The sequence below is a fragment of the Antedon bifida genome, chromosome 1 (genome assembly GCF_963402885.1).
Source record: "Antedon bifida chromosome 1, ecAntBifi1.1, whole genome shotgun sequence".
NCBI classification, from domain to species: Eukaryota; Metazoa; Echinodermata; class Crinoidea; order Comatulida; family Antedonidae; genus Antedon; species Antedon bifida.
The window spans coordinates 642,625-663,887 of record NC_136226.1 but is presented as its reverse complement, the minus strand read 5'-3'; the positions used below and the strand labels follow the sequence as shown (position 1 = coordinate 663,887).

The window sequence follows — 21,263 nt, the reverse complement described above, 5'->3', positions numbered from 1 at the left end:
ATAAGTACCTATCAACAAACAATAATGGGGTTTATTATTTAAAAATAAAAGGGTGCCTTAAAAACACGCAGTACCTTGATAGAAAAAACACCGTGGGAAGATCTGTTAAATTAATTTTGTAGCTGTTTTATATCAGCAATGCAATAGATATATTATTTTAACCAGGTTTAATGAACTAAGATTCTGACCTGTGTATTTAAATTAACGCACGAAGAAAAAATATTATTTTATCACTTTATGATATAAACAGAAATGAGCATGTGTTGTTTTCGTCTTCTTATTCAATGTAATATTATTTGCTAACCCAACCCTTTGGTTTATGCAAAAAATTAAAATTCACTTTAAAAAAGCAATTGTTGGTGCCTTATAACTGCCCTCTGAACCAATTAATTGTATGACTGTTTGTTGATATGAAGTAATCATTTATATTATTACAAAATACAACAACAAAAGTCGGTAATTTGTGCAAATAATAATGATATTATTATAATTTGTGCACCAGGAAGAAAAAAGGTCCAGTCATAAAAGAAGCTCAGTGTGGTCTTACGTAAAAACAAGCTGTTCGGATGAATAGATACAATAGGTTGAATAGGCGACAGTGTGAAGTGGTACACACGGGTTGAAATAGAAGAAAACCATGGCTAAGTAATCGATAGTTGGTATTCATGTAACCTAGTCTTGCGTGTCCTGTGTTTAAGAGATGTATTTGTTATGCAAATTAGGATAACGTAAGTATCTCATATGTCTATGATGACGTCAATAAATCTATGTCGGTGGTATCACGGAAAGATTTTATTAAATGTTTTAAAGATTACAAAGTTATGACGTCATGATTCATATTTTTTAAACATTTTTCTTGATATATATGCAAATACCTGAATAAATGATCACCTTTTACTATTATAAATGAATATACGTTGATACTAAATAATGGTTTACTTATAATGATGCGTTCTACAATATAAAGATTTATAAATGAAATCTATTTACTTTGTGTTATCTTATTTTTTTGTTAATTTCACTAGCACATGTCAATGTGTTAATTTCTGAGGTATACTACTGATACGATATTATCTGGGAACAGAATAAACAGAAAGTTCTTTGTGGTAAAGGTGGCGCTATTTATATTTTTAACTACATCTCATCTTGTGTGCCTTTGATAAAGTTGGTCAAATAACCAATAAATAATGTACACACAGTGGCAGCAGATTCTGAAAATTGCAAAATATAGGATATTACAACATTGAGCTTCGAAATTTTAATCTATTTTAAAAAATCCTGGTCCGCCACTCTTACTGAAATATATAATTTGTACTATTTTTGAAAACACGAATTATGTTACTCGAATTAAAATATTTGATAATGGTGGAAAATTTGTTTTTCATATAATGTTAAAAAGTATATTAGACCAATAATTGTATTTGATGCAAAACTCAAAAACTTTTTCGGTAATTAGTGAGTCGCGAGTACGTGAACTTACGAACATTGAGGGCGCAGTCTCATGAATATTTATGACCACGGTTAAAATATTTGACACAGCCTCTTCTTCAAAACTACATCATCGTCGCGTCGAAGGTCATCGAAAATAACACACATAAACTGTTGATAGAACGGTAAGCTTTAAATCTCTAATTCTCTGCATGTTTTCAATTTATATCTATACAAAGCTTTAATGATATTGATAAAGTCGTTTGGTTCAATTTTAGCTGGATTTTGTTCTACTGATGCTGCTTGTACGGCTACTGACTGTGTGTGTTTTTTGTGTTATGAATATATGACTACAATACAGAGCAGTAGGCGTGGGCCCATATTTGTTTTTTTACCATCTCTTTACTTTATAGTACTAGGGTTAGGCTAGTAGTGGCTAGGCCTAGTTCTTTCTATGTATTTTGGTTGGGGTAGCATCCCTCCGACCTACGATAATGCACCTATTCCACCTGATTTTCATGGATCATTGATTTTAAATGGAATATTGATAGGTAGGCTAGGCGGATCTCCGGCTAGGCTATTCAATCAAGTAACCAGTAATTAAAAACAATTTATTGCTGTTTTTCACTGATCTGTGCCTGTGGGCCAAGTGATTTTTCATTAATTATCCAATCACAATAGTGTCGGATCTCAAACATTGAGCAATCTGAGTTCCACCAGTGGAATTGTAGTTCTTAGTAAATACATTTTAAAAAAACCCAGGAATTTAAATCTAAAACTAAGTAACTTAGTGGTCCCAAGCAAGGACAAAAAAGGTCTTGGACTAGGGACAAACAAAAATGGTATTGAACTAGGGACAAACAAAAATGGTATTGGACTAGGGACAAACAAAAATGGTATTGGACTAGGGACAAACAAAAATGGTATTGGACTAGGGACAAACAAAAATGGTATTGGACTAGGGACAAACAAAAATGGTATTGGACTAGGGACAAACAAAAATGGTATTTGGGAACAAAAAAGGTTGTGGGGACAAAAAAAGATTATTTTGACAAAAAAGGTTGTGGGGACAAAGAAGTTGTCTTGGTAACAACAAAAGATTCAGTAGTAACTATGGTATTCAATCATCACCACCAATACATTCCAGATTCTTAAATATTAAACTAAAAATATCGTAGTTCAGTGTATACACCACCATATGGTTAATAATGAAATCTGAGAAACTACAGCAAAGTACGTAAGCAGCTGTCAACAGTCTGAGACAGCTGCTGCTAAACAAGTAGTTCCTACAAAGATATCTAATAATATTAAGCAAGTACTCAAGTCTCAACGTCAACTCATGGTGGTTTATCCTTTCCTTTACCATTTCCTTTTGGGTTTGTGTATTGTTTAAAGTGATTGTTTATTGTTGTATAGTTTTATTTTATGTAAATTATTTAACATGACTCAAGAGAGAGAATACCATACTATAACACACCATACTATAACACACTTAGAATGGATGATATCTGTAATCAACATTAAAAAAAGCAATTCAATCGCCATCATATTTCTTTATTTTATAATGATTGAAATAAGGCTAGATAATCAATAGTTAAATGCCAATTAAAAAAATGCAAACAATCTACAAAGCAATTATTACTGTAAGTTAACATTTTAAGATGAATACTTTGTATATGTATGTTTCAATGATAAATGAGTTATTATTTCCACATTACCTACTCATTCTTCTGAATGTTAACTGTACCAACATCTGTAAAAAGTATATTCTTATTATGAAAACTTTTTTTGTTAAAGATCTGAATTGAAGATGACGGCGGCGAAAGGTTTTAGTCTTTATAAAGACCTGGACAAATATAAAGATGTGGACATTGACGATTTGTTGGAAAACCTGACGGAAGAGGAGGTTGCGGAGTTAGAGTCTATGCTTGATCCAGATGTAAGTATGTATTGTAATGCAACTGGTGGATATCGCTTGGAGTGTCTCAAATATACCATAAAATGACCCGTTTCTATACATCATCATGATCATAATATAATATAGTAACAAAATCTTAGCAAAGACCAATTCATTAAAAACAATTGTTAATGTGTAGTATGGCAATGTTTCGGATTCGTCAATAACAACTCAAGCATTACCATTACATGTTATACCTCCACACTAACGTTATTAGACTTCCTGTATTTAATAGTTTTTTTATATTGTATTGTAATAAAGGACCATTAGCTGTGATGATATAAAAAAAAGGGGAGGGTTTGTAAAGTATGGTATATTATTGATTAGTGAATCATTCAACCTTGGGGTTCAGTAATATAGCAGTTAGTGTTGTTAATAACAAACAATAAAAAAATATTATTTAATTGGGTTGGTTTAATTTGTTTAAAGGCGTGGGTACGTACAAAAGCAGACATAATTTTTTATAAAACATAAGCAAACAGAAGTCTGGTGATGTAAATGTTTTCTTATGCTAATGTCAAATGTGTATGAGATAATATTTGATCATACACTGTATGCGTAGGATTATAATTATCATCAACTAAAGGAAAATCGTCACAGTTGGATGCTTTTTGGATAAATTAGATATTATTAAATTGTGTTTATTAAATTTGGGTAATAATGTGAAAACCTTATGTGAATGATATGATTAAATAACATAAATACGATTGTAATAGGTTGAAGAGTTATAATAAAAAAAAAAACAATACATATTTATAAATATTAACATTTTATTTGAGAATCCTTGCTCCATGTGAAACCACATTTTGTACAATACAATACATTCAATTATGTTCGAGATAAGGAGAGAGAAACATCTCTTGAAATATATTCTGTACAGGTATTGGCTTGTTGTATATAATGTACATGTACAGTACATTCTATTAAATGAGAAATGATCCAATCTTCATGTATAGTATTTTAATCGGTCTACTTATTTGTCAGTCCTCAATCTGTTGAGTTTAATAAATTATTGATAATATTGTTAAACACTCTTTTATGTCAGAATGCACTACTGCCAGCTTCGCAACGTATGAGGGATCAAACTGTAAAAGCTCCTACAGGGTCATTTGATAGACAAAAGCTACAAGACTTCTTAGAAGAACAAGCAAAGAATGAAAAAGATGTTGAGGACAGAGTTCCATACAAGGCAGGAGAGAAAAGGGGTCAGTGTTTCCTCAAATGAAGTTGGAACTAAGTTGTCCAATTAAGGACCACATTTCTGTTGCAGGATAACAACAACATAAGTAGACCCTTGAGTAAAAGACAAATAATAAGTGGGCAACATTCACAATGTTGTTTCTGCAATCAATACAAATTATTATGTAATCATTATTTTTAATTAGGTAAAGTATGGAAACCAAAGTCGACCCCTGACCCTATAAAAAATGGCAATGCGAATGAGATAGAGGTTCATGGAGATGCTGAAATGGAAGATGCCCTCACAGAGGCTACGGAGGAAGACCTTGTGGAACTAGCAGGTAATGTCCATTTTTATAGTTTCACTACTTCCATATCTTGCATAAAAAACCTCTCATAATATACATTTTATGTTTGCTTATTGATGTAAATATACATTGAACAATCTATTTAATTTTAGATATACAACAACATTTTAACATCTATTTTCCATTGGATTTTCTTACTTAAAACTTAATATTCAGTAAATTGTATAAATATATATTGTAAATTATAACACCACGTAAGATTACACAAAACATGCAGTCAGTTTAAAGTGAGAATATTGTTAATGTTATGGTCTAGTATCCCTTTCCTTTTACTGTATATGAATTAATACACAAATTCAGTTTATATTTTTACAATGAACTCATTGAAGGCCATAGACTACCCTATTTTCAATGAATCTATTATTACCTTACACAACCTTTTGCAGGGAGTAATCCCCATCATTGTCAGGCCAAAGCCTCCATTGTTCACTATTATACCATTAGCATTGTTTACTAACATTATTGAGTATGTACTTTACAATTTGGTTCTTTGTATGGAGGAAGCTCTGAAAGTAAATAAGTAAAACAGCATTTGTAAGATCAATTTAAAAGGCGTTCAGAAACACAAAATTTACCCATCACAATTTCAAAAAGTTTATTTAAAATATGACATCAGGAGCTGATCCATGGGTTAATGCTCTCCACTTTGACTGCTAAAATGAATTTGAAATACTGTATCTATTAATATGTTGATGCTTCCCTAGACATGGTTACTTTTATAGAAGACATTTCCACCATTAATAGTTCATTCAGCACCATCTGCAACTTTAAATGTATACTATGTATTGTTCACTTTTGCTAATATTGTGATTTGTCTAAAGCTCTGTCTACACTATCAAAATGTGATGTGACTATACAGTATGGACACGATGATGTCATATCACTACCATATTTCGGCACATCACACTTTTTTTGTCAAGCTAGTTTGATAATGTAGACAGAGCTAATTAATCTGTAGATGAAAACTGGTCATACTTCGAACTTTGACCTGAATGTTGCTTTCTTTCCAATTCAAGCAATTCAGAAGGACAATTTTCTTAATTTCTCATAATATCAGCAAAATCAACCCAAATATTGGCAACAAATTTGCTTCCTAACTTGCAATGAATAAGATCTAAAAGCAATAATTTTCCCATGTGGTTTTGATTGGACAGAGGCCTGTGTTACTGTAATCTATCATTGTTATCTATCATTCTTTTTTTTTCTTGTTTCTTCTCTTGCGTCTTCAATCGAAGCCAAGCGAGATGAAGGTTGTTAATTGTTGTAATTTGTAAAACTTAATATTCATTTGTAGACATGTTTTTTATGATTTCAATCATTGTTTTAAACAATCTTATAATTTTATTTTCCTTTCATTTAATATCAGTAGGTTGATAGTCAATGTTTATATAGCATAAATGTATATCTTTATCTTCTGTATTTTTATGATTTTTTAAATTATGATTTCACCACAAACACTTTATATTCTTGCTTTTTTCCTATTTCACCATTACTTATTCATATATGGTTCCGTCACAGTGCACCAAATTTAATGCTACAATATATTATATATTATAAATGTATTAAGATAAAGTCTTTCCAATGAGATAAGAATACATTTAATTATGTGTTGGGATAATAATATTTAGGATAATAATATTTACTGTTCCCAAATGTATAATTTTTGTTTTATGTTATAAATGTTGTAATATATTATTATATCATACTGTAAAGTCTTTTATCTTATTATGGTTCATGTACTATGGTAATATAATAATTTAATTAATGACTTGGTAAAATGCAGCAGCAACAGAGAGGTAATTAGTAAGATAAATTTATATATAGATATTAAGATGTAAGCTTTTGTCTTCAATATATCAATTTATTTTCAAATACAGTAGACAGGTCTGTTGCTATTTTACCTGTTTAATACATTACAAAATTAAAAGATGTTCTTGGAAATTGTTGATATTATCAATGCATTTTGCCAAGTAATAAAGGACTTTACAGTATTGCTGTATATTATATAATAACTGCTTTGGGTGATAGTATAACAACATATTATGCTTTAAAGGTATCCTTGGGTTACACAGTATGCTAAATCAAGATCAATATTATGCTGCTAATGTTCACACTGAAACGGAGTTGAATGAGAACTTAAGAGAGCTGGTAGCAAGCAGTCATTGTTTGCAAGACGAGGGTGCCAAGTTTAGTGGTATGTTGTACGGGTTCACTGTTTATAGAAGGCAGCACACTCGTATATTACACACTTTGTGTTATGTTACAGAATACAGTAGTTTAAAGTTGGTTACCACTTAGACACAACGCAAAAACGTAGGCCCAACGACGCAAGTGGGTTCACCAATCAGAAGCAACATTTCAAATGTTGCATTGTGATTACATTCTTGTGTTGTGTCAAAGTTTAAATAAACATTTGCATATTCTTACAAACCGTACTTACAATCTGAATGTGTTATACAAGCCTTTAAGAGAATAACAAATTAGGGTTATTACAGGGAGCTACCGCAACAGAGATTTTACAGAAACATTTGTTTACACTGTGACCACAACATCGTGGCGGTCATTGGCCTTTTATGGTCAGTCGTATCGGCTATTCTCCCTTAACTATCTGTATATATTCTCCTTTATTTATTTAATCATAAACCACACACGAAAGGTTTGACATTGTATACACTCTATCAATGGTGACAATTCAAAAGTTCACTACACTTCAGAAACCCCTTCTGGATTTGAAAAATAATATTACATTTCCAACATTGTCTTCTTGGGTAAAGTTATTGGAGTTTGCACTTTATATATCACATTAGATATCTAGCACAATAACACATTCAGAACCAGTTCAGGTTTACATCCATTCACATAATCAATTTCACTTTATTATTAGAAACTACTTATTAATATCCATTCAGCAGTTGCTAGGATACAACCATTCATCTTAAACTACAACAACTTTTGATTCAGTATTAAAGTGTTGATAAACTGTCTCACTACTAAATTGTTATACAGTATTCTCATCCATTTTATTTATCATGTTTTAGGAATCTCAAAAGGATTTGTTCCAAAATCACTGAATATTGAACCTGAGAACAACTTAGATGTCGACCAGGCAATAAAAGACATCCAAGATGATAACCCAGATGTTACTAAAATTAACATGAATAACATTAAGGTATGTCAAAGAAATGCATAATTTAACATAACAATTCAAGTAAAATCATGAAAAATATGTAAAAATAATATTTTGGGGAAAGGATCTTGTAGAACATAGAATCAATCTACAGGTAAATTTGCTATGATACATCATTATATTCTATTCTATGGCGCCCTACCAAGAACAGAGTGCCTAACAATATTTAAACTTTTTTTGATTAAAAAAAAGTCTTAAGATTACGTTTAAATATTTGTTACATAGGTTTAGGAGGGAGTTATTTTTGACATTGCATAGGGAATCTTTCTCTTCATTTACTGTTACATACAGTCTGACTAAGGCTGTCTTCCAGCTCTGTACAGTACAGTTATTGAACTGCTGATCATCACATTCTACATATTTATAATGATTGTGTGATCCAAAACAAATAATGTAATTAGAGACACGTAAAAATTATTTATTTTGTTTTTCAGAACATCCCAATTCCAACACTAATATCATTAGCTGAGGCTCTTAAGACTAACACTCATCTAGAGACACTGAGTATGGCCAGCACACGCCTTAATGATACAGTTGCAAAGGTAAACTTTATTTCTATTCTTAATAGGTTCCTGGGTTAAAATCCTGTCAGATGTTGGGATTTTTTCTCATGACAAAAAATAACACCACTTCTAAAGACATGTGTAGAGCATCTTGTGTATGTTTTTCCTGTGATCAGGATTGCCATTTTTAAGGATATGGTGCTGCTTCTTCTCAATTTGCCTAAATTTAAGAGGAAAAAAAAGCAGTTTGATTGAAAAGCAAATTTTTTTTTGCTACTTCTAAATTTATAAGTTGTTTATTTTGACAGGCAATTGCAGAATCACTAGTTGAAAATAAAACGCTATTGAGTCTAAACATGGAATCAAACTTCATCACCGGAACAGGAATGCTAGCTATTATGAAGGCATTGTCAACAAATGAAACGCTCTCTGAACTCAGGGTAGCCAATCAGGTAAGTGCTTAAAATACCACAAATAGAGTAGATTGTGTAAGGTTTGACTAACAGTCTCTCATTATTATTAATGTATAAATATTTATTATATTCAGCGATCAGCCCTAGGGATTAAGGTTGAATTGTATATTGCTGAAGTCTTATCTAAGAACACAAGTATTGTCAAGTTTGGTTTGGCTTTTGATCATGCTGGACCACGTGCAAAGGCTAACGATTATCTGATGAGAAATAATGAAATTGGTAAGTACCTTCTCTTTTTCTTTAGCCATAATGTTCAATTGAATATTGTTACTGTTATACTTCATTTCTTTATACTTTACTAAGTGACCTCTTCAGTACTCTCACAGGCCAAGTACAAAACAATTAAAATACAGATGTAAAAAATACGAAAATAGAAACATTTCTAGACTATTTGGTTTAATATTTGTAGAAAGAAAGACATTTTGGCACACATGGTATGTCATACATACTATATGCAAAAGTTGGAATCTAGTTATGAAAAAAAATAAAAATGCTGACACCCGTAATGGAATACAGTCAACTCTCTCAATACTGGACACCCTTCGGCTTGCCAAATATGTCTGATTTTCCAGAAAATCTGCTATTCTGAATGTGTTTTTAGTGATAAAAAGAATTTAGGATCACAAGAAGTCTAGTTTTTGAAGAGGGTCCATTTTTCAGAAAGTCTGGTATTGGGAGAGTCTACTGTCCTACCAATGTAAAAGGATACAATAGCTAGAAATGTTAAGCATGTGTATACTTATCCATGTGGGTAGGGTAGATTGACATTATATTGGTACCCTCCATTTAACGCTACCTTTGACCTTTTGTTAATGTAATAAATTTGTTGTTTCTTTAATTTTCAGTTCGCAAGAAGAGAATAAGTAATGGAGTGGAGAATTAATATCCTTGACAACGATTCCAAAATCCTATTGTAAAGTCATTTTAAGTTTGATGAGAATGTTACACTAGTATTAGCCAAAAAATATACAATAGAATGGCTAAATTTTACAAATATTTATTACTATAAATCATTTTAAATATAAAAGTATATTAGCACTTAATCACGTTGATTCATAAGAACAATTTTGGAATAATAGATGCAATAGGTAATAGTAAAACAAATTAAATATTGTAAATAATTTGCCATTTAAAAAAAAATAGTGAACTGTATATTGTTGTGATATTTTCCATTATAGAATTATGTAGCATAGTTTGAAAAACGCAAATCAATTTATCATCAATGATTTCTCAACATTTTGAATTGCAACAAAGTTTGAACAGCCGTGATGTTTTTAACTTGTAGATATAATAGACAAATAGTTTTTGTAGATAACGCAAGGACAGTTTTCAGCAATGAGAATGACACCTTAGTACCTAAACAGGTAAGCGGTGCTGATAGTGGTTTATTTGTATTACACTTTTCATACTTGTAAGAACGTTTACTTTTGGTGCCTAGGTGTTTTCTTTATTTTTGTAATATGATTTTGTAATTCATTTTTAATGCCTTGTAAGAAATGATAAATAGCTAACATTTCATTATCGGAATTTGAACGACACCAATATATGTTTGGAATTGAATGCATCTTTTGAAAGAAAAGAAAACACAGTAGAGGGATTCCTATCTAATGCAACCTATGCAGATAAATTCATCGCTTTAACTGTGTAACATTTGACTTCTCAGGATTTTCATAATTATTCTAACTGGTAAAGATAGGTAGGCCTACAGGTATTGCACAAAATGCCACTTGTGGAACCAGGGTGTTAGCAATTCAAATTAATTTACCTTTGTACTCATTAAGTTTGCATATACATTTACACACTGGTAGGTTCTAAAAATGCAGCCTTGGCTCTTATCTTTACTTAATAAAGTGGTTTCACAATGTCGGTTGACTACTAATTTAAAATCAAATAATTGTAAAAAGATGGCTTCGTTTTGATTCCTTGTACAGTAATTAACTAATAATTAACAGCCAATTTTAATTATGTAAATTCTAATTAAAAATACATCATGACAATGATTAAGCAGCTTGTGTATGTATTATGTTGATAATTTTCACAAAAAAATTGTAATATTCATTTGAAAAGTGAATTTATAAAAGCATGCGGCCATACTAGTCTAAATCAATTGTAAAAAGTTAAAAACTACGACTAAATGAATAAAATTAAAATTTAGCCGTGACTGAATTGTTAAAACTGTTTGGGAAAGGTATTTTGGTAGTACTGTATAACATTTTTCTATAATAATTTGTTCTCACGACCAAAGAGATATGGCAAGCAAAATAATGTCCTCATTTATTTTGGGTTTAGTTTTATGCAATTAAGACGGTGTGCTACAGCTATTTTATTGTTATGTAAGTAGTGTATGGTCTGAAATGTATAACAATGTATTCGATCTTGATAACAATGCATTTTATCTTGATAACAATGCATTTTATCTTGATAACAATGTATTCGATCGTGATAACAATGCATTTTATCTTGATAACAATGTATTCGATCTTGATAACAATGCATTTTATCTTGATAACAATGCATTTTATCTTGATAACAATGTATTCGATCTTGATAACAATGTATTCGATCTTGATAACAATGCATTTTATCTTGATAACAATGTATTCGATCTTGATAACAATGCATTTTATCTTGATAACAATGCATTAGGTCTTGATAAACAATGCCTGCATTATTAAATTGTCTTCATTCAATATTTTGTCTCGGGTTTTTACAATTGACTTTCTGTACTTTAATGACGATTACAAAATATTCAATAGTGAATTAAGAATAGTAATGGTAACTGCTTTTGGTACGCCTAAATATGGGAACACTCGTTCTGTGTCCTCAATTCAACCCGGACAATTTAAGGCGGTATAGGTTAATGTCTTATTGTGATAATAGTCTATGATACAATCTATGTAAATTAATATTTGTAATTTCCTGTACCGTATTCATATCAAGCGACGACATATAAATAGTATACGGTATGGAGATGGCGTGTATCTCAACAGAGATAATATCTCTATGATTTCAAATATACTAATCTTCTTATACAGGCCTGTACGAAGAGGGACTCGTAACGGGTTCAACGGTGTAAACCCAGGGAAGGGTGAACTGGTAAACAATAGTAGTTATTATTTGAAGCGATATACTATAGTAATATAGAATTTCACCATGGAAACTTGTATTCTTCTACGTGAAAAGATTAGAATTTAAACAATAGACTTCATCACCTCATGCATTCCCAGCATTGATTACATTGCCAATATTATAATAACGAATTATTTACCCGTCAACAAATTGCTGTTGTATTGACGTGATCGTGAAAAGTATTCATTCATTTGGCAAGCATGTACGGAGGATATAGTAAGTATACTTAGTTACTCATATTGTTAAAACAGGGAGTGGGATAAATGGGACTACACTAAAACACTGCTCTTATTTAGTTTGTGCACCGCTTATTCCAATGCTTTTGCATTATGGGAATCCATGACCAGTATGGAGTTGTCATTGATATTTTCTTCCCATAAGACCATCAATAGCATCAAGGATTCTGGTTCACGGACATGTTGTGACCATTTATGTCGATTAAATTCATAAATTATTGATGTAAATCTTTATTATCTAGCTCCAGGAATGGATCCGGCTCTAGATAATCATCCTAAACACAATGCTTTTATTTATGAGGCAGTGAAAAACATACAGGATAATAACCCGGATGCTGTGGAAATCAACTTGAATAACCGTAAGGTATTGACAAAACACAATTATTAACATATTTTGAAAAAAAAAGTCATTGTATCTTCAAAATGGGCTAAAATATTGGATAACACGCCCTCTGTCTGCATTTTACCAAAGTATTTTCCTCTTTCTCAGCTCTTCATTTTTATTCTTTTGGTTTTCCCTTTTCATTGTATATGTTTTCTAGATTTTCTTAAGCTCTGTCTACACTATCAAAGCTTTAGTTTACATACATGTGTGTTGACTCTTCTTCAGTGGTTATATATTGTACCTTACTTATTTGTGCATTTTTAAACAGAAAATCCCAATATCTGAACTAGCAGAAGGGTTGAAGACAAACACTCATCTGTTGACATTGAGCATGGCTTGCACAAACATCAACGATACAGATGCAAAGGTGAGCTGCATTTTAAGATATTTGGAAAAAATTTTAATTTAGCGTTCTACGGTTTACAAACAAACCAAAATAGTAGCATTTTCTGACATTTAAGCCTAATAGACTTTTTAATGTAATAATATTTTATAAATATTTGTATTTGATTGTGTATTAAGATAAGTCCATATTTATTTTATTTTGTTGCACATTTCTTGAGAATTGTGCCTCTGTTATAAAAGAGAAACAATAAAGTTATTATTATTTATTATTATTAAATACATTAATGGATGGATGAATTATTCGAAATACCGCTAATTGTCATTGGTCAACTCGCTGCATTGCGTCTACGTCCTTGAGTTGAGGAAACGAGATTTTTATTTTTTAGAAAGTATAAATAATTATTAGAAAGTTGATTAAATTATAATTTCTTTCAAAGGCGATTGCAGATGGACTGAAAGTAAACAAATCGTTAACCAGTCTAAACTTGGAGTCTAACTTCATCACCGGTACAGGAATGACATCCATCATGGAAGCTTTGTTATCAAACAATACATTGACAGAACTAAGAGTTTCCAATCAGGTAAGTGATGAGGCCGCCAGGAAGGCTTGGGCCGCCGGGAATTGGGTATCGAAAGGTGTCCTGGTTGTTTTGCATATATCCCCTACGCAAAACTAGGCTTACACGCTCATTTTCTAAATAGATAAAAACTAAAAAATTAGTAATGGTATTTTTTTTTTCAGAGATCAAAGCTTGGGACACATGCAGAAATGTATATTGCAGAAGTATTATCAAAGAATACGAGTATCGTAAAACTTGGTTTAACTTTTGATAACACTGGACCACGCGGTAAAGCTGACGCTTGTCTTATGAAGAATAATGATATCGGTAAAAAAAAAAAATTAATATATTTATACAGCCATGACGTCATATCATTCGATTAGTTCGATCTGTCATGGTTCATTCATCCATGACATCCCACGACATCCCACAATCCAGGGGATCTTGTTGATCCATTTTAAATTACTGATACAGTAAACACGCTATACTGGCACCACAATATCAATGACCATTCCTGATCTTAAATAGGATAACAATAATTCAAGATTATAATTGGTATGGGGGCTACTATTACTATTTATTTTTATTTAACGTTAATTATAACTTTTTTTCTGTCGTTTTGTTCCAGCCCGCAAGAAAAGATTGAGCAATAAAGCCAAATGAAAAGAAACATTGGAAGGATACCCTTTGGTTTCACGGAGCTTAAAATAGCATTTTACATTCTCATCTAGAATAGTTTAGTAATGGAGTTAATACCTTATAGCCATATTATATCTTTATCTATGTTTAAATTTTATATTACGTTATTCTAAGTTAAATACGCCGAAAAATAGCAGTCATTAGTCGAGAAAAGCATTTAACAATGATTGTAACAATTCATATTTAGTATTTATCAAAACTTGCAAACAAATAAATGCGTCGGTCTCCGATTCCTGAAAAAAAACCACAAAATATGCTAAATAGTGATCTCAGTACATTTGCACTTTGTTTGATGGCAAGTGTATATCTTCCCTGTATAGCCTAAAATAGTTTTTTTTGACTGAAATATATTGACTAAGGATTAGCTTTTCAATAATGACTTATACTTATAAACTTATAAAAAGTTTATTCTGAAGGAAGGATTTTAGTTTGTGACGATAATATGACCACGAGTGTTAAGATCTTGAATATGTTGTCTGGTTTATTATCCTTTGAAAGTATGTTCAAAACCACGGAATTTCCAATCGAAATTGTAATACAGTAATAGTTTAAAATACGTAAAGTTAAACATTTAATAGAGTTAGATAGATAACTTTAAAGATGTATTGTCCCTTTGTCAAATTCCAAAAAAATAAAAAATAAAAGATTTCGAAAAAAGTGGGTCATTTTGAAGTATCATAATAGTTATTAACTTTCACCAAAAATTAGTCGGAAAAAAAATCATTTAACTGAAATACAGACGTTTTTTGGTTCAAAAAATAACTTTGACTTCCAGTCAAAGTTTTCAATCAAAACATACCTCATAATGCAACGCGCTTATTTGGCTACTCTGTATGCATACTCATAAAACTTCCTCGCGATCTGTGTGAAAACACGCGTGAAGAGTTGTAAACAATCCTAATTAGCATCATGCATAATGTATACTCGTGGTTTGAAATCTTTGTTTACTTTCGCTCGCGACGATTTTCCAGACGAAATGTAATTAATTAATTTAGCTTTTAATTACGTAAAATTGTTGTTTTTGACTCGAATTTTCGACTTAAAGTGAATAACTTTAATATTATTTTGATATGGCCAATTTAAATTTAGAATATTTTGACCTTCATTTGTTTGTGTTTCAAGGGACAATACATCTTTAAGCCTAAACAAAACAATATTTTTGTCACGTGTTATATTTAAGAGAAGGTCAAATATATTGACATTGTAAATGTCTGTAAAACACAAAAAAAAGAAACAAAGCTAATCACTTAAAACATTCACATTCAGAGGCTGACCTGGAAGGTAGCATCAGTTATACCTTTTATCAGTTATTTGAGAGATAGTAACTGTTATAATTTCATCTATACACTTTGAGTATGGCTTTATACATTTTAGTAATTGTATTGTTCAGTATTGCTTCTAATGGTAAGTTTCAATTCAATTTAATTCAATTCAAAGGTTGGTTCCCATTTGGACGCAACGCAACGCAACGTGTCGTGTCAAACTACTTACGGCGCGTTTGCTGTGCGTCCTAGTGGGAACCAAGCTCAATGTGCATTTGTGATAGATGTATATACGGCGTGTTTTTTGTAGTCATATTATACTTAATGTGGATGAAGATGTATACCGACGATGATGAAAAAATTACGAATTTAACAATTAAAATGTTGATGTCTTTGTAAACGACGATGAAAATAAGAATGCAATTAACAAAGAAAATGACGGTATGTTGACGAAAATAAATGTAATTAAAATTAAAATAAATTGCAGGAGTTGATTGTTATCCAGTCGAACAAAGAGGTATTAAAGGAGAAGAAATGGATAATGAATTTCAGTTCTTTGTAGCCTCTCGTGTAACCGCACCAGAAAAAACAACACATAACCAAGATACAACCACACACAACCAACATACAACCACACGCAACAACGATACAACCACACCCAGCCAATATGCAACCACACACAGCCAAGATGCAACCACATACAACCAAGATACAACCACACACAACCAAGATACAACCACACACTACCAAGATACAACCACACGCAACCACGATACAACCACACGCAACCACGATACAACCACAGGCAACCAAGATACAACCACACGCAACCAAGATACAACCACACACAGTCAAGATGCAACCACACACAACCAAGACGCAACCACACACTTCCAAGATTCAACCACACACTTCAAAGATACAACCACACACAACCAAGATACAACCACACACAGTCAAGATGCAACCACACACAACCAAGGTGCAACCACACACTTCCAAGATACAGTCACACGCAACCAAGACGCAACTACACACAACCAAGATGCAACCACACACAACCAAGATGCAACCACACACAACCAAGACGCAACCACACACTTCCAAGATTCAACCACACACCTCAAAGATACAACCACACACAACCAAGATACAACCACACACAGTCAAGATGCAACCACACACAACCAAGGTGCAACCACACACTTCCAAGATACAGTCACACGCAACCAAGACGCAACCACACACAGCCAAGATACAACCACACACAACCAAGATGCAACACTGGATTTTGGCGAAGGTTCAACAGACTTACATAAAGAATATCAGTTTATTGTCGCCTCTCATTTAACGGCACCAGATGATGGCAGTGAAGTAAGTACAATATTGTTAACGACCTCGGAAGCCATCAGCCAAGACTCCATGTTCTATGATGGCAATACCTTAAACGGACGTCTGCCTTTCGATGATTTGACCACCACAGATGTTTCACCATCCAGTCCAAGTAAATCAACAAAGGATCCCATTGAGCATCATTCATCAACACAAAATACAGACGACAGTGCAGTGGCAAATGACGTCACCAGAGGCACAGTAACTAATTACCTCATTAGTGAAGACGCAGTAACTGGTAACATCAACAGAGAAACTGTTAATAGTGACTTTGTCAATGGAGGTACATCGAGATTGTTCGAAATAAAAACATTGACGTCAGATTCTATCCGAAATGAAGAAACTGCATCATCTACATCCTCTGATAACCTCGATGTCAAAAGCAGCTCAATTGAATACAACATCCCTCCTACCACTCAAATCAATGTCATGACAGATATTGCCCTTTCCACTACACCAACTGTTGACATCTTGCCATCGAGTGTACCAACTCAACGTACAATATTATCACGTAACTGTGAGTTCCGTTCTACTTCGAATATTGATAGAGGAGATACCGCCGTTTTAGATTATTTTCTAACGTCTGAAGAAATAACCAGATGCAAATGTGAACGATGTCTAAATGGAGCAACTTGTATTGTTGGAGACGATGACGTCAGTTGTGAATGTCCTACATGTTATGAAGGAGATACTTGTGAAAATGGTAAGTTTATTTTGTAGGCAATTGTGATTACAAGAGTCTGTAAGTGACCCTGGCCGTCATATTTTACCAACCATATTTCCATAACCATAAGTGCTATATTCCATATTCAATGGCCATTGACGTAGTGCGCGTACACAATTTGTACCATAACTATCATCGTTTGAACGCGCTCGTAAAATTTATGATGTCACTGAAATATTGCAATTGTAATTGAGAATAAAGTCATTATTCAGAGTTAAACCCTTAATTAAATCTGCATTTTTCTTAAGTAATATTTTGTTACTTTTTAAAAATTTAGTTTGTTTTAATATTACAGACTATGAAGCTTGTGTGCCTGGATTGTGTCAAAATGGCGGCGTTTGTCAAAGTGTGCAGAACAATTGTGAAGCGTACATCTGTCTTTGTGTCTTTCCATTTTATGGAGTTCATTGTGAATTTGGTAGGTTATGCGCATGCCCTTATCTCAAAGTTGCATAATGATGCGTTATATCTGATAATTGTACTTGTTGAAGTATATTACACCAACTGAATTAATAAAACAATATTATTCACACCACCACCAGGTATATAAATACACGGTAGCTTATTACAGCTTATGTACTTATTATAATTACTTAAGTACTACGTTAAGATGTAAATGATGTTTTATTTTACAGACAAGAGGGATATACTTCGTCGCTATGGTTACTACCTTACGGAAGAAAACACCAAGCAAGTCCATGAGTAGTACTTAAGTAGGTTATTTTAAGTCAGATGTTTTGTAGTGATACTATTTTAAAAGAAATTTGCATACAGTTTGTAGAAGTGTGTTAAGGTGTGTCGGTTATTAGAAAAATGATACTGTTTCCTTGGCGTATAACATATTAATTTACTTTATTTCCTTACTTTAGAAAGCTAGCTTGATGTAGTATATCATTTAAATCGTATTATGTATAAATGTAGTGTAGAAAATAAGTTTACACAATCTCTCTTTACCTAAATATTCTATTCTTTATTTCCACCAAAACAATTTGATACTTACAATAAAAGGTTTGCCAAAAATAATATTTTATCCGAAAAGCATACATTTAAGAAGAATTTTTGTTTTACAATGGCCAGAAATTATTGAACTTATAAAGCACTCTTTCTTCTTTCAAAAATAAACGTAAAAAGTGTCTGGTTGCGGCTTATGGCAATTACATCTCCTGTGCGCCTAACAATCCGTTTAACATCCGATGTAGGCCTACCTATCAGAGTTGGTCAGAGCATTTGCGGAAACTAATGTCTTCATGGTCGGAGTATTATACTCTTCCCTGGTTTTGTCGGAGGTATATCTATTATCTAACTATCTATTATTAACTATTTACACTGAATATGTGAGACCCTTAACTGAATACGCTGCTCCTATGTGGCATTCTGGTCTTACCCAACTTGAATCAAATATGTTAGAGCGAATCCAAAAGCGAGCTTGTAAAATTATTCTAGGGCCAATGTTTTTTAAATGTTCGTCGTAATGAAATTTGTAGCAAATGTTTTGCCTCGTTAATTTCAAGCCAAGATGAGTGTATTCCACGCAGTAGGTTTGAGTCTCATGGCCTACGAAGCGCAAACAAATTTACTGTCCTGTTTGCCGGCGGACCGTCAGATATCGTAACAACTCCATTCCATACATGATTAGGCAGTAGTAAATCAACTGATTTTACTACTGTATTGGAAATAATTTTATTCCTCTGTATAATACATGTTTGAAGTAATAAGAATAAAAAATAATATGTTAGGTAATTTTATTCAATTCACTTGGTCAGTCATTTAGATTTTTACTAGTTTTGATGTTGTGCTCGTTTATTTTAATGTTTTATATGATGTATTGTGTGGTTCTCATTTTTTTATGTTATTTTATGTTATCTTTTTAAAACATTTTAAATATTTTAAGTACCTTTTAATAATGTAAAAAATTGTCACAATTCAGTTTTTCTGTGAAGATGATTTTAATAAATATACCATTATGAATGAATGAATGAATGAATCTGAGTTTTATCGGAGTAAAGACACGTCACTGGTATAACTTTTATATAATTTGGCAACTTAAATCCGATATGCAATCCAGCTTTAGTGCGTGTGAACAGAGCTTTAAAAATCTCTGTTCTCATAATGAGTTCAATGATGAAGTTCATTGAGAAGGAGTACGGAGCAGCATAAGGAGTACTTGTACATGTACGTATAATATTGAGAGGCTTTTGATGAAGAGACGTAATAATGTTGCGCACACTCTTTGTTTACATAATCTGGACAGTGGCTGCGTCGACATTTTGATACAAACTTTATACTGTATTCCCAAACCACTTGTAGATTATACGATTACTTGAGCAATTAACATTGTTTTTATTTTGAACTTTGCATAGAAGACGCAACATGAATTGTTTTACACCATATGTTGTGGTTTTGCACTTATGAAATGCATAGTTCCGTATACATGGTATATAACGGCAGCAATTGCTACAAGTTCATTATTTTCGTGATCTGCATGTCATCATGAAGTCTTTCTTGTCCGCCGCAATTTTCTTGACGATCGTTGTAGTTATCAACGCTACAGGTACGACCGTAACTTTATCTTAAAATAGTGATTTTTTAATTATTTTGTTTTGTAATTCTGATACAACAATTATCAATAAAAATGTTTTATTAAATTAGGTAGTATTCTATTTAATAAATTACTAATTTCTAGTATTTCATAAAACAAAAGGATTTAGTATAAATTATCTGATAGAAGCCTATAACAATGTAGCATTTTATTTTTAAATTCATACTGGCGATCTTATTTCAAGATGTCATGTTCCTTTTAGATTACTAACGTATTATTTTTCTTACTTGACAGCGTATTATAATCCATGTAAAACAGGGAGTCATAAATGTAACAGAGATAACACGCAAAGATGTGTGTCAGAGCCTAAAGGAAGGTACAGGTGTGAATGCATCAGTTGTTATTCTGGAACCTTCTGCAATCAATGTGAGAATAATGTTTGTCTTTATTTATTGTCAGCACAACAGATTTTAACTGTAGTACAGTATTGGTTTAATACAGCATCGATATTTCTATAGGCGTATTTAGTATTCTACGTAAATCTAAAGCTTAGTTCACACTGGGACGTAACGCAACGACGTAAGCGCAATATAAGCAATTTAACCAATCACAAGCAGCGATCCGAACTGTCGCTTGTGATTGGGCAACTCGCTTGCGTTGCGTTTTATTGGGAACCAAAGCTTTAATCTGATGTTTGTAACGACTAATCAAGAGTTAGTTGTATATTATACCAATAATGTATTATAGTTTATACATTATCTAATGGAAATTGTTGCCATAGATAAGCTGTATACTGAGAAATTAACAAATTATCTATAAAATGATTATGTTTATTTTGTTTTTGATTATTTCTTTAAAACAATCTACTAAAGGAAAACATCGCAGCATATATATATA

General features: G+C 32.1%; 2 protein-coding genes and 1 long non-coding RNA gene across 4 annotated transcripts; all 3 read left to right on the top strand.

Annotated features, from left to right (window-relative positions):
* The first annotated feature begins 1,515 nt into the window (after nucleotides 1-1,515).
* On the top strand, nucleotides 1,516-11,785 carry LOC144836568 (tropomodulin-3-like). Of its 2 annotated transcripts, XM_078691592.1 has the most exons (11): nucleotides 1,516-1,613; nucleotides 3,226-3,367; nucleotides 4,431-4,590; nucleotides 4,771-4,905; nucleotides 6,168-6,182; nucleotides 6,986-7,126; nucleotides 7,971-8,101; nucleotides 8,554-8,661; nucleotides 8,931-9,074; nucleotides 9,170-9,314; nucleotides 9,941-11,785. In XM_078691592.1, the coding sequence occupies exons 2-11, from the start codon at nucleotides 3,239-3,241 to the stop codon at nucleotides 9,976-9,978; spliced, it is 1,146 nt and encodes a 381-aa protein (XP_078547718.1). In that variant the 5' UTR covers nucleotides 1,516-1,613; nucleotides 3,226-3,238; the 3' UTR covers nucleotides 9,979-11,785. The 2 variants fall into 2 exon arrangements, with proteins under 2 accessions (XP_078547718.1, XP_078547719.1); XM_078691593.1 differs by lacking the exon at nucleotides 6,168-6,182.
* Nucleotides 11,786-12,190: 405 nt separating this feature from the next.
* On the top strand, nucleotides 12,191-14,916 carry LOC144836610 (tropomodulin-2-like). Its single transcript, XM_078691595.1, has 6 exons — nucleotides 12,191-12,440; nucleotides 12,703-12,824; nucleotides 13,114-13,212; nucleotides 13,628-13,771; nucleotides 13,933-14,077; nucleotides 14,379-14,916. Exons 1-6 carry the CDS (start codon nucleotides 12,425-12,427, stop codon nucleotides 14,411-14,413), a joined length of 561 nt encoding a protein of 186 aa, XP_078547721.1. The 5' UTR covers nucleotides 12,191-12,424; the 3' UTR covers nucleotides 14,414-14,916.
* Nucleotides 14,917-17,589: 2,673 nt separating this feature from the next.
* LOC144851852 (uncharacterized) lies at nucleotides 17,590-18,608 on the top strand. Its single transcript, XR_013614239.1, has 3 exons — nucleotides 17,590-17,806; nucleotides 18,123-18,245; nucleotides 18,463-18,608. It is a non-coding gene; the product is annotated as an uncharacterized LOC144851852 (long non-coding RNA).
* Nucleotides 18,609-21,263: the final 2,655 nt, after the last annotated feature.

Coding starts and splice junctions, on each gene's coding strand:
- LOC144836568 (XM_078691592.1), top strand. CDS start 3,239: ATGACGGCGGCGAAAGGTTTTAGTCTTTATAAAGACCTGGACAAATAT. Junction 7,127..7,970: donor CGAGGGTGCCAAGTTTAGTG/GTATGTTGTACG, acceptor ATCATGTTTTAG/GAATCTCAAAAGGATTTGTT. Junction 8,662..8,930: donor TTAATGATACAGTTGCAAAG/GTAAACTTTATT, acceptor TTATTTTGACAG/GCAATTGCAGAATCACTAGT.
- LOC144836610 (XM_078691595.1), top strand. Junction 13,772..13,932: donor AACTAAGAGTTTCCAATCAG/GTAAGTGATGAG, acceptor TTTTTTTTTCAG/AGATCAAAGCTTGGGACACA. Junction 14,078..14,378: donor TATGAAGAATAATGATATCG/GTAAAAAAAAAA, acceptor GTTTTGTTCCAG/CCCGCAAGAAAAGATTGAGC.